This window comes from Pseudopodoces humilis, chromosome 5 (genome assembly GCF_049639895.1).
Source record: "Pseudopodoces humilis isolate 2021_Gansu_Grassland_sample_001 chromosome 5, ASM4963989v1, whole genome shotgun sequence".
Taxonomy (NCBI): Eukaryota; Metazoa; Chordata; class Aves; order Passeriformes; family Paridae; genus Pseudopodoces; species Pseudopodoces humilis.
In genome coordinates, this window is record NC_142204.1 from 26,208,481 (window position 1) to 26,221,686 (window position 13,206).

General features: G+C 43.7%; 1 protein-coding gene across 1 annotated transcript in view; it reads left to right on the top strand.

Annotated features, from left to right (window-relative positions):
* The window catches only part of GRIN2B (glutamate ionotropic receptor NMDA type subunit 2B), a 206,069-nt gene extending 195,103 nt beyond the window's left edge, over positions 1 to 10,966 (top strand). Inside the window, exons 10-13 of the mRNA XM_005527703.2 lie at positions 1,992 to 2,152; positions 5,031 to 5,218; positions 6,991 to 7,229; positions 9,068 to 10,966. Of these exons, the coding sequence (XP_005527760.1) occupies positions 1,992 to 2,152; positions 5,031 to 5,218; positions 6,991 to 7,229; positions 9,068 to 10,966 (2,487 nt within the window). The remainder of the gene's footprint in view (positions 1 to 1,991; positions 2,153 to 5,030; positions 5,219 to 6,990; positions 7,230 to 9,067) is intronic.
* Positions 10,967 to 13,206: the final 2,240 nt, after the last annotated feature.

Below are 13,206 nucleotides of genomic sequence, written 5' to 3' on the forward strand. Positions count from 1 at the left end.
AGCTGGGATTATATCCCTTATCACAGGGAAATGCCTGACTTCGTAATCCTTCTTACTCCAGTTTGTAGGCATCATGATGGAAGCAGACAAAAGTAGAGATTGTGTCACTGGGAATGGAGGGTGGAGGTATAAAATGGACATGCCAAAACTCAGTCACACAAATGTTGGTCGGGTCTGCCTGATGTTTCTCCTGTTGACTGTACTCTGTTGGAGGGCTCTGTGGGAATGGGAATGCCCTGAATGCCTTCACGGTGGGGTTCTGCAGCCTCTGGAAAAGCAAGTTGCCCACACTGCAATCTCCTGGTTTAGCATGTCAGGGGAGAGACTCTGTTTCTTTGTGTCTGGCATGGCAGTGCCCTCCTTGTGATGGGTCCCCTAGGCTGCTGCTTTAATCAGCTTAGTAAAAAAGAATAATTTTAGCATGCTGCAGTGATTTTTCTCCCATCAAAGTTTGCTTTCATTACAGTCTTTGATAGCTGTGAGTTTGTCTTCCTCCCTAGAGGGTGTGACAAAGTTCTGAGAGACACCTTACTGTCTGTTTTATGCTATATGAAACTTCTGTTTTGTTGGTGATGCACTAACCTGAGTTCAGAAAAACACCCCCAATGTTTTTTATTGGCTTAAAGCAGTAGGATATGTGTTCTCTCTCACACACTCCTATGCACATACAAGTTAGCCCATGTTAGCCATCCAAACTGGAGAGGTGAGTTGACTGGTACACAGGAACAGGTGAACAGTGTGTTCACCTATCCACAGACCCAGCTTCTGGCTGTCCTCATGGCTGAGGTGTTGTGAGCGAAGTGCACTTTTTTAGGGGCTCTGGCCTCCTCAGCTGAGTTGACCAAGTTACAAAATGGCTTTAAGCAGAGCTCAAGAGCAAGGCTCATCTGGCATGTGTTTTAAGCTAGAACTATCTGTAGATTGGAGCCCTGTAGAAGGTGGCAGTGAATGACAGCACGTATTCATGTACCAGGTGTACTCCTGCTGTAAAGTGGTTTTGGTCTGACCATTAGCATGTGGCTTCTCAGGATCACAGAAATACACAGTCACAGTTGGGAGTCAAGAAATAACGCCAGGCAAGCTACTGCTCGATATAGCCAGAGAGGAGGAGGCTTCCTTCCATTTAACCTACCTTTGCATCTTTTTCTTTACTGCTTATTCAGTTCCTGGTTTATAGTTCTGTGCTCCTTCTCATCTGCTGGTTCTAGGGGTTTTAAGCAGTCTTGATAATTGACAGTCTAAATTTTACTCCTCGTAAAATCCCAGAAAGCATTGATTATGACTTGAGTTAAGCAAGTGGCATATAAAATCTCACAGGCTTGCAGCCGTGGGGGAATGTTATGATGAATGTATTTCTTCTGAGCAGCAAAAGCTTTGGAGTGTTCTGCCAGCTCTGTTCTGGGCTTCAAATGTTACTAGTGACTTGCAGCCACTTAACAGCATTTTTATTTGGGACATTTGCCCAAAACTTTGAAAGCTGATCATTTGTTTGGTGAAGTGGGTGTGAGGTGTGCTGAGAGGCATCTTTTCTCATTAATTACTTTCCTACTTCTGTCAGAACCAGGAAGTGTAAAGGCATCCACAGTGCTGAAAAGGATACTTCTTAGGAACTAAATGACAGTTTGTGGATAAAAAGCACATCACATAGACTTTATTGGAAACTGTTTCTTGACTGTGTTCCAGCACCACTGTTACATTTTCCCTTTCCTCTTTCCTTTTATCTAACCTCCTGTTTAATCTCTGATCACTGACTATTTAATGCACTTAATTCAGAGTAAAGAAAAAGAACAGCTTGCTTAGATTTATTTCTTGTTTCTTAGGCATTAACAGGAGACATTCATGTTTGAAAACAGTGAAATAAAATATCTTCTCAGTTATGTTTTCTACCTGATAGTAAAATAAAATCAGATCAGCCTTCTGGTGTTCTCCCAACCAGATGACTGCTTCAATCTAAAAGACTGTGAGAAATATTCCTTTTTCTGTCTCCTCAGTTCCAGAAACCAAATGACTTCTCACCCCCTTTCCGCTTCGGGACAGTTCCCAATGGCAGCACGGAAAGGAACATTCGCAACAACTACCCTGAAATGCACAGCTACATGGTGAAGTTCAATCAGAGGGGGGTGGACGATGCACTGTTCTCGCTGAAGACTGGGTGAGGCTTTCTTACATGCTTTCTCACTGCAGAAACCTGACTTTTTGCATGCTTGTCTGGAATATTTACTTTTTAGGGTTTGAAAAATAAGCTTCTATTATCATTCCATGGTTAAAAGTATAGCAAGACCACACATAGCACAGTAGCACAGGAGAGTGACTCTGTGGTTCTTTTTGCCAGGTTTTTCTATTGACATCTGCATAAGAGTGTCTGGTTTTGCTGTGTTTATAAGAATTAAACAAAAAAAAAAAAAAAAGAAAAAGAGGATCTAGTGTATCCTTGTGTACATAATCCATGTGTACATTGGTCCCAAAGACCTTGCTTCATCAAGATGTTTCATGCTGATGGCTTTTTACACATACAGAAGAAAAGCTTACAGGTCTCTGTGGACAAAGGTTTTTTTCAGATCATTTATATTGTCATCTGGAAATTCCTTTGTTTTCCCTCCTTCTGTGTATAAAAGATTATGTTAATCAGGAAGCTGTCAGACTAATCCCACCCCAGTGTATCACCAGCTAATATAATGTAATGGAAGGTAGGTTTGAAGCAAATAGTTTGGAAGTAGCCTGCTCTCTGGAATGTTTTAGTATCAAGGGCTAAACAAAACATTATTTGAATAATATGAAAGTATAAAAAATCTAAGCATTTCTTTGGGTAATTTTGGAGACATGGGAAAAATCATTAGCAAAAAGCATGGTTGAATAGCTCATCCTATTTTAATAACAGTGAATCTGCAAAGGACCTAACTCAAAATGACATTTTGCAAGCCTTTGTCCTTTGTAATTAAAGACCTCCTCTCAGAACTGACCATTTTGGTTATCAGAGCCCCAGCGAACAAAAAACATTTTTGCTTAACACTCATGTTGCACTCTTATGAGAAAGTTCGTTCCAAAGCACAAATTAAGATGTTTAGCCAATTTAATTACTAGATTGACTGAATATTCCTAAACCTGATTGCCAGGTACAGAGGCCCACAGCCCATTACAAATGGTTGTACCATTGTTGGATGTCATCCTGGGAAGGTATATTTGCCAGGATAGTCATCATTCAGGAAATACATATGCACTGTCCTGGAAATATATGGATGAAATAGAGCTCATCACTTGTGATAGATGTCAACCTGGCTTCATATTCACCCTTGGACAGACTTCCTCACAGATAAGCACTTGAACTGAGATAATCACCATACTGTAATATATGTGCAGGAGGTGTATTGTAAACATAATATGTGAGAGAGAATGTGCAACTGGAAGGTCTTAGGTCATTTATCAGAAAATATTTCATTTCAGGTCTAGTAGAAGGATTTACTCATCATCTTTGGGTTTGTGGGAGATGCAGCCTCAGGAGACTGCCCCCCAGATCCAAATCAATTTGTTGCTGTTTGAAAAGGCTCTCATCAGGCTCTTGTGCTCTCTGCACAGCCCATAATGGGGATTTCTGTGTGTTGATACAGAATTTTTGTTGTGATTTTCAGCTCAATATTCTCTAACAATAACCAATTCGGCATGGTAAACCTTAAAGCTGCTGTTGTGGCCAGCTGACATTGGTAAAGATCTGGTAGTACTTTTCACAGTAACTGAGGGGTTAAACATAATGTCCTGACCGTATTTGACTTGAAAAAAAATACATTTTTCTCATCTGAGTCATGCCAGCACTTGAATTGGAGAAAATACTTTCCCTACTTCAAGACCTACTTTGCTATCTAATATTGATACATTTTATAAGGCATTTTAGATTCTTTTGAGATGTCAGTACAGAAATATAAGCTATTCTTTGGCATAAAGATCCGCTTGACTTCCTCTTCATTTATCTTGCTGTATGTTTGTATTCCAAATTTTCTTTAAAATAAGAAATTGCGGTTACCAAATAGTCAGAAATAAATAGATGATCCTCATTCATAACCCAGATTCACCTCTAAGACAGCTTTAGGCTTAGATTTTATTCAGCTACGGTGAAGGTGAAGATGACACCTGAAGGTTGGGTACAACATCCAGAGGGACCTGGAGAGGTTTAACAAGACCAAGTGCAAGGTGCTGCACTGGGGTCAGAGCAATCCCTGATATGAACACTGGCTGGGGGATGAAGGGATCAAGAGCAGCTTTGCCAAGGACTTGGGAGTGCAGGTGGACAAGAGGCTGGATACAACCCAGAAATGTGTATTCACTGAAAGCAAATTGTTTCCTGGGCTGCATCCAAGGCAGGGTGGGCAGCAGGATGAGGGAGGCGATTCTGTCCCTCTGCTCCGCTATGGTGGGACCCCACCTGCAGTGCTGCATCCAGCTCTGGGGTCCCCAGCACAGGAAGGACATGGACCTGTAAGAGCATGTCCAGAGGAGGCCACCAAGATGATTAAAAGGGTAGAGCACCTCTCCCACAAGGAAAGGCTGAAAGAACTGGGATTGCTCAGAAGAGAAGGGTTTAGGGTGACCTAACTGTGACCTTCCTGAGGGGAACCTACAAGACACCTGGAGAGAAACTTTTTATAAATGCATTTAGTGACAGGACAAAGGGGAATGGTTTCTCTGAAAGATTAGATAGATTAGATATTAGGAAAAAAAAGATTTTGCATGATGGTGGTGAGGCATTTTACTGTGTGGTGATGAAGTTGTGGTAGCCCCATCCCTAAGAGTGAGGCCAGGCTGGATAGGGCCCTGAGCAACCTGGTCTTGTGGAAGGTGTTCCCGCCCATGTCATGGTGAGTGGAACTAGATGGTCTTTAAGATCCTTTCCAACACAAACCTTTCTATGATTCTACATAACATATTGCAGTCCATCTGAAAGAGATTAATTTCTTCCTTAGCTGACTAAAACCACCTTTGATTTCATACAGTTTTTATGTTTTCTGTACTATACGTTCTTGTTTCTTGCATCTGTGCAGGAAGTTGGATGCTTTCATTTATGATGCAGCAGTGCTAAACTACATGGCTGGCAGAGATGAAGGCTGCAAGCTGGTGACGATTGGGAGTGGAAAAGTGTTTGCCTCCACTGGCTATGGCATTGCCATCCAAAAGGACTCAGGCTGGAAGCGCCAGGTTGATCTTGCGATTCTACAGCTTTTTGGAGATGGTAAGTGACAAGAAAAAGAAGTGCTGAAATTTTCCTAAGAAATACTGAGTTTTGCATGCAAGAAATGGAAGTTTCTAGCTCTGGTGCTTCAGATGTGAGTTGAAAATGTGGAATTATTAATGGGGCTTTTTTAGAGGCAACACACCAAAAATGCGAGGATGTCACTTCTTTCATGTTGTTGATGCAGGGTAGCGGTATCATCAAAAGCAGTGCCAAAAGCACTAAAGTTTTCATAGAACAAGCTCAGCTGTGTGTTTGAAAAACGTCTTATGTGAAGAATGTCTTGTAAAAGCAAGATTTCTGGTGTGAATTTTTCACTAGCTTTGAGGTTTTGCCATGACCAAACCCACTAATTATACCAGACTGTCTGTGGTTATTCCATACTTTATAGCTCTAGACAGGATCAATCCATGCAGAGTTTACAGAATTAAAGGATAAATATTTTTGGATGAAAGAGCTAGATCAAATTTTCCAAAACCTAAAAAAAAACCAAACCAAAACAAAAAACCCCAAAGAAGAACTTGAGACTCAAAAGCATCTTTTGGAATGAGATTTTAATTAGAACATTATAGTAACTCCGTTCACTTCTTAATTTACATAGAAATTGCTATTAACAAAAATTGTCCACGGGAAAAGAAATTTATTCTTAGGAAGTATGCTCCTGTCTTTCCACTTCACATAAAATTTTCCTTCTTTATGAATAAATAAAATTCACAGGTTATTTTATTTATAAGTATTCTTTTTATCTCCTGAAATCTGAAAATAACATATGGTATTATAAATATGGAAAGAACATAACTTGGACATACTTCAGAAAATTGGCCACCTGACAGATAGGTTGTTCTCTTTCTTAAAAAGCCTAGTATGTATTATTTCAGAGAAGGACATAAGTTCTCCACAAAGCTTCAAAAACTCTGTTATGGAACTACTTAAATATATGGATTTTTTCCCCTTGCCACTGGACTGGAGATTGAAAATGTGGAAAACTAACTTTCCTAACAACATGAAACAATTTGTTATCCTGCAAAATTAGTTTGTTCTGAATGTCCCAGTATGTGTGTGCATGTGTGTTTACCTCTCTCTCACCCCTCATGAAAGTACCATAATGGTCGTAAGTGGTGTATGAAATTAGAGTACAGAACATTTGCTCCTAGCTGATACAAATTAGTAAAATTTTTGATTGGGCAAAGCCCTGGGAAGTGTTGAATATGGACAAAATTGAAGGGAGGAAAAACAAGTAAAAATACTCAAATATTTTTGGAACATTGCACCTGGTTTTAATGAGCTATGGATATGATGGTAAAAAAAATTGATTGAAAACAATCAATATTTTGATTTTGAGTTGGAAACATACAGTGTTTTCATCTAGAAGTTATTAATTTTTGTCTATCACTATCAGTCACTAATTCTTCCCTTCATTGACTTAATGAAAGTGGAAATTTGTGAGGCCAGGTCTTCAGTCTCTTGGTGGACAACTGTTTCAGGATCTTAGTGCAGACATCCAGCAAGTGTCATAGCTGTCCTCTGGTACAGCTTGTTATGGCTAATATCAGGCTGTGGAAAAATCCTGTTGACTTTCCTGTGACAAATGGCACTTGCCCCCATCAGAAGGGCAGTCAGGATATTTTATGGATGTTGCAGATGTGGAAAAAGAACGTGGAGACTGGAAATCACATTAGATCAGCTTCTTGCTTTCAGTCTGCCCATGTTTGAGCTCTTCAGCCATTGCAGTATTATCTAACCTGTTTCTTTCCACCTGTCTGTCATTCTAGGGGAGATGGAGGAGCTGGAAGCTCTCTGGCTCACTGGCATTTGTCACAATGAGAAGAATGAGGTCATGAGCAGCCAGCTGGATATAGATAACATGGCAGGTGTCTTCTACATGTTGGGAGCAGCCATGGCCCTCAGTCTCATCACCTTCATCTGTGAGCATCTCTTCTACTGGCAATTCCGCCACTGCTTCATGGGCGTCTGCTCTGGCAAGCCCGGTGTGGTCTTCTCCATCAGCAGGGTGAGTGCCATTAGCTGTCAGGGACAAACAGACAGTCCTAGGTACTGGAGATGGAAATATCCACTAAGACTGTCTAATACACAGGTGGCAGTCTGCACAGTGCCATCTTTGCACAACTTTGTTAATGTTGAAAAAAATGTTAGTTTTTTTCTGCGACATCTCTGGTCTCTGATGGATTATAGTTAAGGAAATGGAAATTGCACATGGAAATGAAAACACAGGAAAGGACAAGTTAACTGTTACTGCTTGCTACCCCAAAGCGAGTTGTGAGGAGGCCAAATTTGGGGACCCCCAGAAGGTAATCAAGTAATGATGGATAATATGATTAGAAATTTGGGAGTTTTACATTGTCCTCTAAATTGCAGCTTTTCAGCTGACCTTTTGTTAACTAGAAGTGTGCCTTCATTGACAGTGAGAAGTCCTTAACTGAAAGCCATGCCCTGAACTATGCAGAAATCTTTCCACGGAGGATGACCACATAAACTTAGCAATTGCTTTATGCAAATCTGCCTTAGGGTACAACATTTACATTTAAAGTAGATTCTAGCCATTCCTGAGTCATCTTCCACTATTAGGGTTGCTAGCAGTATCCCATTTGGAGCTTTATTTTCCTTCTTTGAAGCCACTGGTTCTTTCTCCTGATCTATTCTGAAGTGAGGTCAAATCTTGGCATTTTTTAGTTCAGCATCTGTAGCAGAATTTCCTTTGATGGTACAAGGAGTATATAATTGCTGCAAAACATATTGAAGAGAAATGACAAAGCCTTTTGAATGCGAGGGCACAGCCTCTCTTCTATATTGTTAGTTTCTAATGTGGTTTGGTCTGTAGATGAGATGGGGCATTGTGTTTGGTGACCCTTAGCTAAGAACAGATTCTTTTATTCTGTGTTTATCTGTTTGACCTGGGCCAGGTTGGTGAAAGGTCTGAAAAGTGTTAATCATCTGCTAGCTGCTGAGAAACCATGATGACATGATGTGATGGTGTCCATTTCACAGTTGACATTAATCATCGGGCACCATTTGTCAGGTCAGGGGATAAAGGAGCCGCTTTTGTTCTGTTCCTGGGGATTAGCCCTTACAGACAGTCATGGGTAAAATGAGCTTGTGGAGAACATGGAGGAATTGGGCCCTTCTGTTGTCTGATTTGAGGTTGAATAGAGGACTTCTGCTTTCAGGGGTGTCAATTTGGAGCCTGTTATCACTGTTAAATTTAACAGAATGCAATTAAAAATTTTATTGTACCTCAGTCAATAGTCAGATGCAATATACCTAAATACCTATTCAAGAGCTCTGCTCCTTCTCTGTTTCCTTTTCTAATCTGCGCTGGTGATAAATGTAGCTAAGTTTATGACAAATGAAGCTGTTCCCTTTTTAAGATAGCTCCTGTCTTGTTGATTCACTGATGCCCAGATGATTTTCAAGGGCCGAAACTGACTTTCATCCTCTTGTCCACACAGAATCATTTGTCTTGATTCTTTTATTCCCAAGGATATTATTGTCCCCATTTGCAATTCTGTGTTATATCTACTAGATTTGAATAACTCTTACAGATGTAAGCAGGCATTCCTGCATCCTGGAGATACAACTTGAAACAAAGCAGAGGAAGAGAAATGGAGGGAAAAGAAAAATGTGAGGGTCAAGAGGGAGAGTCAGAACAGCAAGGGTTGGTAGAGCAGATCTGATTCTATTTGATTTGATTGTGCTTCCTGATGGAAGGCTGATAGGCCCTACTATCCTACAGGAACACACTCTTGATGCACAGGGTGCTTCCCAGTTCAGGTCCCCCTCTGTGTATTCTTTGCAGGACCACTCACCTCCTTGCTTTCTCTCTCATTTCAGGGTATCTACAGCTGCATCCATGGCGTGGCCATTGAAGAACGCCAGTCAGCAATGAACTCCCCTACAGCAACTATGAACAACACCCATTCCAACATCCTCCGCCTGCTTCGGACAGCCAAGAACATGGCCAACCTGTCAGGGGTCAATGGCTCACCACAGAGTGCCCTGGACTTTATCCGCCGCGAGTCATCTGTCTATGATATCTCTGAGCACCGCCGCAGCTTCACCCACTCAGACTGCAAATCCTACAACAACCCCCCCTGCGAGGAGAACCTCTTTAGTGACTATATTAGCGAGGTGGAAAGGACCTTTGGCAATCTCCAGCTGAAGGACAGCAATGTGTATCAGGACCACTACCATCACCACCACCGCCCCCATAGCATTGGCAGCACCAGCTCTATTGATGGGCTCTATGACTGTGACAACCCGCCCTTGTCGCGCTCCATCGGGAAGAAGCCCTTGGACTTGGGGTTACCCCCTGCCAAGCACAGCCAGCTGGGTGACCTTTATGGCAAGTTCTCCTTCAAGAGTGACCGTTACGGGGGCAGTGGGACCCACGATGACCTGATCCGCTCAGATGTCTCTGACATTTCCACTCACACGGTCACCTATGGCAACATTGAGGGCAATGCAGCCAAGAGGCGGAAGCAGCAGTACAAAGACAGCTTGAAGAAGCGCCCAGCCTCCGCCAAGTCCCGGAGAGAATTCGATGAGATAGAGCTGGCCTACCGCCGGCGCCCGCCCCGCTCGCCTGACCACAAGCGCTACTTCAGGGACAAGGAAGGGCTACGGGACTTCTACCTTGATCAGTTTCGGACCAAGGAGAACTCACCGCACTGGGAACACGTGGACCTGACGGATATCTACAAAGAACGGGGAGATGAGTTTAAGCGCGACACGGGAGGAGGAGGGGGTGGATCCTGCACTAACAGGGCCCATCACAAGCATGGCTCAGGCGAGTTTGGTGGAGGCAATGAGCACAAGCATGGCGTTGTGAGTGGGGTCCCAGCGCCGTGGGAGAAGAACCTGACCAATCTAGACTGGGAAGACCGGACCGGGGCTAATTTCTGCCGCAGTTGCCCTTCTAAGCTGCACAACTACACGCCATCAACGGTGGGGCAGAACTCCACACGCCAGGCCTGCATCCGCTGTGAGGCTTGCAAGAAAGCGGGCAACCTGTATGACATCAGTGAGGACAACTCGCTCCAAGAGCTGGACCAGCCGCCTGCCCCTGTGCCCGTGGCCACCAGTGCCACCTCCTCCTCCAAATATCCTCAGAGCCCTTCCAACTCTGCCTCTAAGGTGCAGAAGAAGAACCGCAACAAACTCCGCCGGCAGCACTCCTATGACACCTTTGTGGACCTGCAGAAGGATGACTCAGCCCTGGCCCCCCGCAGCGTCAGCCTCAAGGACAAGGGCCGCTTTTTGGAGGGGAGCCCCTATGCCCACATGTTTGAGATGCCAGCCAGTGAGACCACCTTTGCCAACAACAAGTCCTCAGTGCCCGCCACCAGCTACCACCACCACAACAACCCCGGCAGCAGTGGGGGCTACATGCTCAGCAAGTCGCTCTACCCCGACCGGGTCACCCAAAACCCTTTCATCCCCACTTTTGGGGATGACCAATGCTTGCTCCACGGCAGTAAATCTTATTTCTTCAGGCAGCCTGTGGTGGCAGGAGGGCCCAAAGCCAGGCCAGACTTCCGAGCCATTGTCACCACCAACAAGCCGGTGGTCTCAGCCCTTCATGGGGCTGTGCCAGCCCGTTTCCAGAAGGACATCTGTATAGGGAACCAGTCCAACCCCTGTGTGCCTAACAACAAAAACCCCAGGGCTTTCAATGGCTCCAGCAACGGGCATGTTTATGAGAAACTCTCCAGTATTGAGTCTGATGTTTGAGTGAGAGGGGAAGAGCGCGGGGAGGGACTGGGGATGTATGTGGAGCATGGGAGGGTGGGGTGGGATCAATCCCATCAGCTACTCTCCTGAGTCGTCCTTAGTTTGTGGGATACTGGAGTTGTGAGTAGTGCAGCACTGGTGACAAGTGCCACCTCTTTGGTTTCCCCTCTTCCTCCTCCTTACCTAAGCCTCCCGTTTTATCTCTTTTTCCATGTTCTCGCTCCTCCCATTCTCCTCCATTCCTGGCCATTGCACTTTACAGTGATGTCGGAGTTGGATATCCTTACTCATGGCTTCAGGAAGCAGAGAAAAAGGCAGGGAAGGGGTGGGCTAAGGAGGAGCAGCAGTGACTTTAGTGTTGACTTCTGCTGGCTCCCAGCAGGGAAAGGCATGTGTGCACACGTCTATGTGTGTGTGGCGGGAGGAGGCAGCAGTAGCAGTGTAATGGACATGCAGGAAAATATGCTTGCTCAGGCAACTCTTCCAAAAACTGCCTAGATAAGGGTAGTGTTGGATGTGGAGAAAGTGAAGGGAGAATAACAAGACTAACTTGATGATGCACTTATATGTTAGCTATATTGAGGTTCTTGTTATATTATTTTGTGAAGACTATGGGGGTTTAGGGCTGAAATATATATATATATATATAATATAATATATACATATATATATGCATATATGCTGAGAAATTTTACGCTAAAATTTTGAATTGTCTGCTGGGGGGTGTCAAGGGAGGGAGGGAAGATTTGTCTGCAGGTCAGGCTAGTGGTTTCAGTATGGCTATTACAGCCATTGAATCTGTGGCAGACCAGTGGGAGAGAGAAAAGAATTGGAGTCTGAGTTTGAGAAAGCTGATCAGCAGCCTCCCTGACTCCCGGGTTGGTTTTCCAAACTCAGACAAAAGATGCTGGTTTGCACTGAAATAAGGATTTGAGAAAAGAGGAATAGGGTTGGTTCATTAGCTGTGAGCTGCTCACTAGTTCTGACATTCTTCAATGGTGGGAGCAGTGTATAGTATGGGTTTGCCTATATGTGAGTATATACGATAACTTTATACTTGAAATGTCTGTGAAGAAAGCAAAATAAACCCACTATCTTATGAGGTGTCTGGAGAACAAACAGAGTAGAAAAGAGCTTAAGAGTAGGGAAAGGTGGGGAGTTTTTTCACTGTCACTTCAGGGGACACCAAACCCATTTTGGCATGTCCTTTCAGCAAGGATGGGAGAGAAAGAAGGAGCTTAATCCTTCTGCTCTCTCTATGCTTGGCCACCAGGTTGCAACAAAATGAAGAGGGTGGCCTCTGCCAATGCTGGAAAGGAAAAAACAAATGCCATACAAGGGTGCATGTGGTGGCGGTGGTGCTGGTGGACTGTTTCAATGCCTCCTTGCACATGTGGAAATGGGAGGAGGGTGTATGCACCCATGGGAAATACATATGTATATTTACTATTGAATGTACAGAGGAAGTACATAGCTTGTCTTCCTGGGAAGGGATGTGCTTGAATAAATGCCAGAGAGCACAGGAACTTGTGCTGAAGACTGAAGATGTGCAAAGCTGAGATGTGCGTGTACATGTGCGTGTGCCTCTGTGTGAAAGAGAGAGATACTAGCACAGGTGTAAAGCTGGAATAGCCTAGGGTTTCCCATCCCTGCAGTTGTAGTGACAGCTTTCCTGGTGCACTTAGTATCAATAAGAGTATTTTTTCTTTCCATTGTATCATTTTAGATGCAAGTTAAATTAAAGGAAAAGGAGAAATGGTAGGAGTGAGAAGCTGAACACACCTTTCATATGTCATCTATCTCCTGAGGTGGGGGTGTGGACCGAGCTCTCCCATCCTGAGAGATATGGCAAAGTCTCTACAGCTTATCCTGGGTCTGTCCCAGTGTCTCAATCACCATGGCTCACCAGGTGAAGGGTTGAGAGAGTCCTGTGCTGAGGGCATGGGGACACTGAAGACTGGGAATTCTGAAGATTGACTCTGAAGGGAGATGGTAGCCCCATCTTTATGAGCCACATTTCTTGGAGCTGAATGCCACCTCTCTCACATTCCTCACCAAACCATGGTTGATTTTATCTTATTGTTCTCTTTTTAAGCCAACAGAAGGCCTTTTATTTATTTACTTATTTATTTTATTTATTTTTTAAGCTGAGGCAGGGGGGAGGGTGGGATTTACCTTTAAAGTCAAAGTGTGTGAGGAGAGGGTGGGCAGGTTTGGTGAGGGGAATATTTTCTTATATT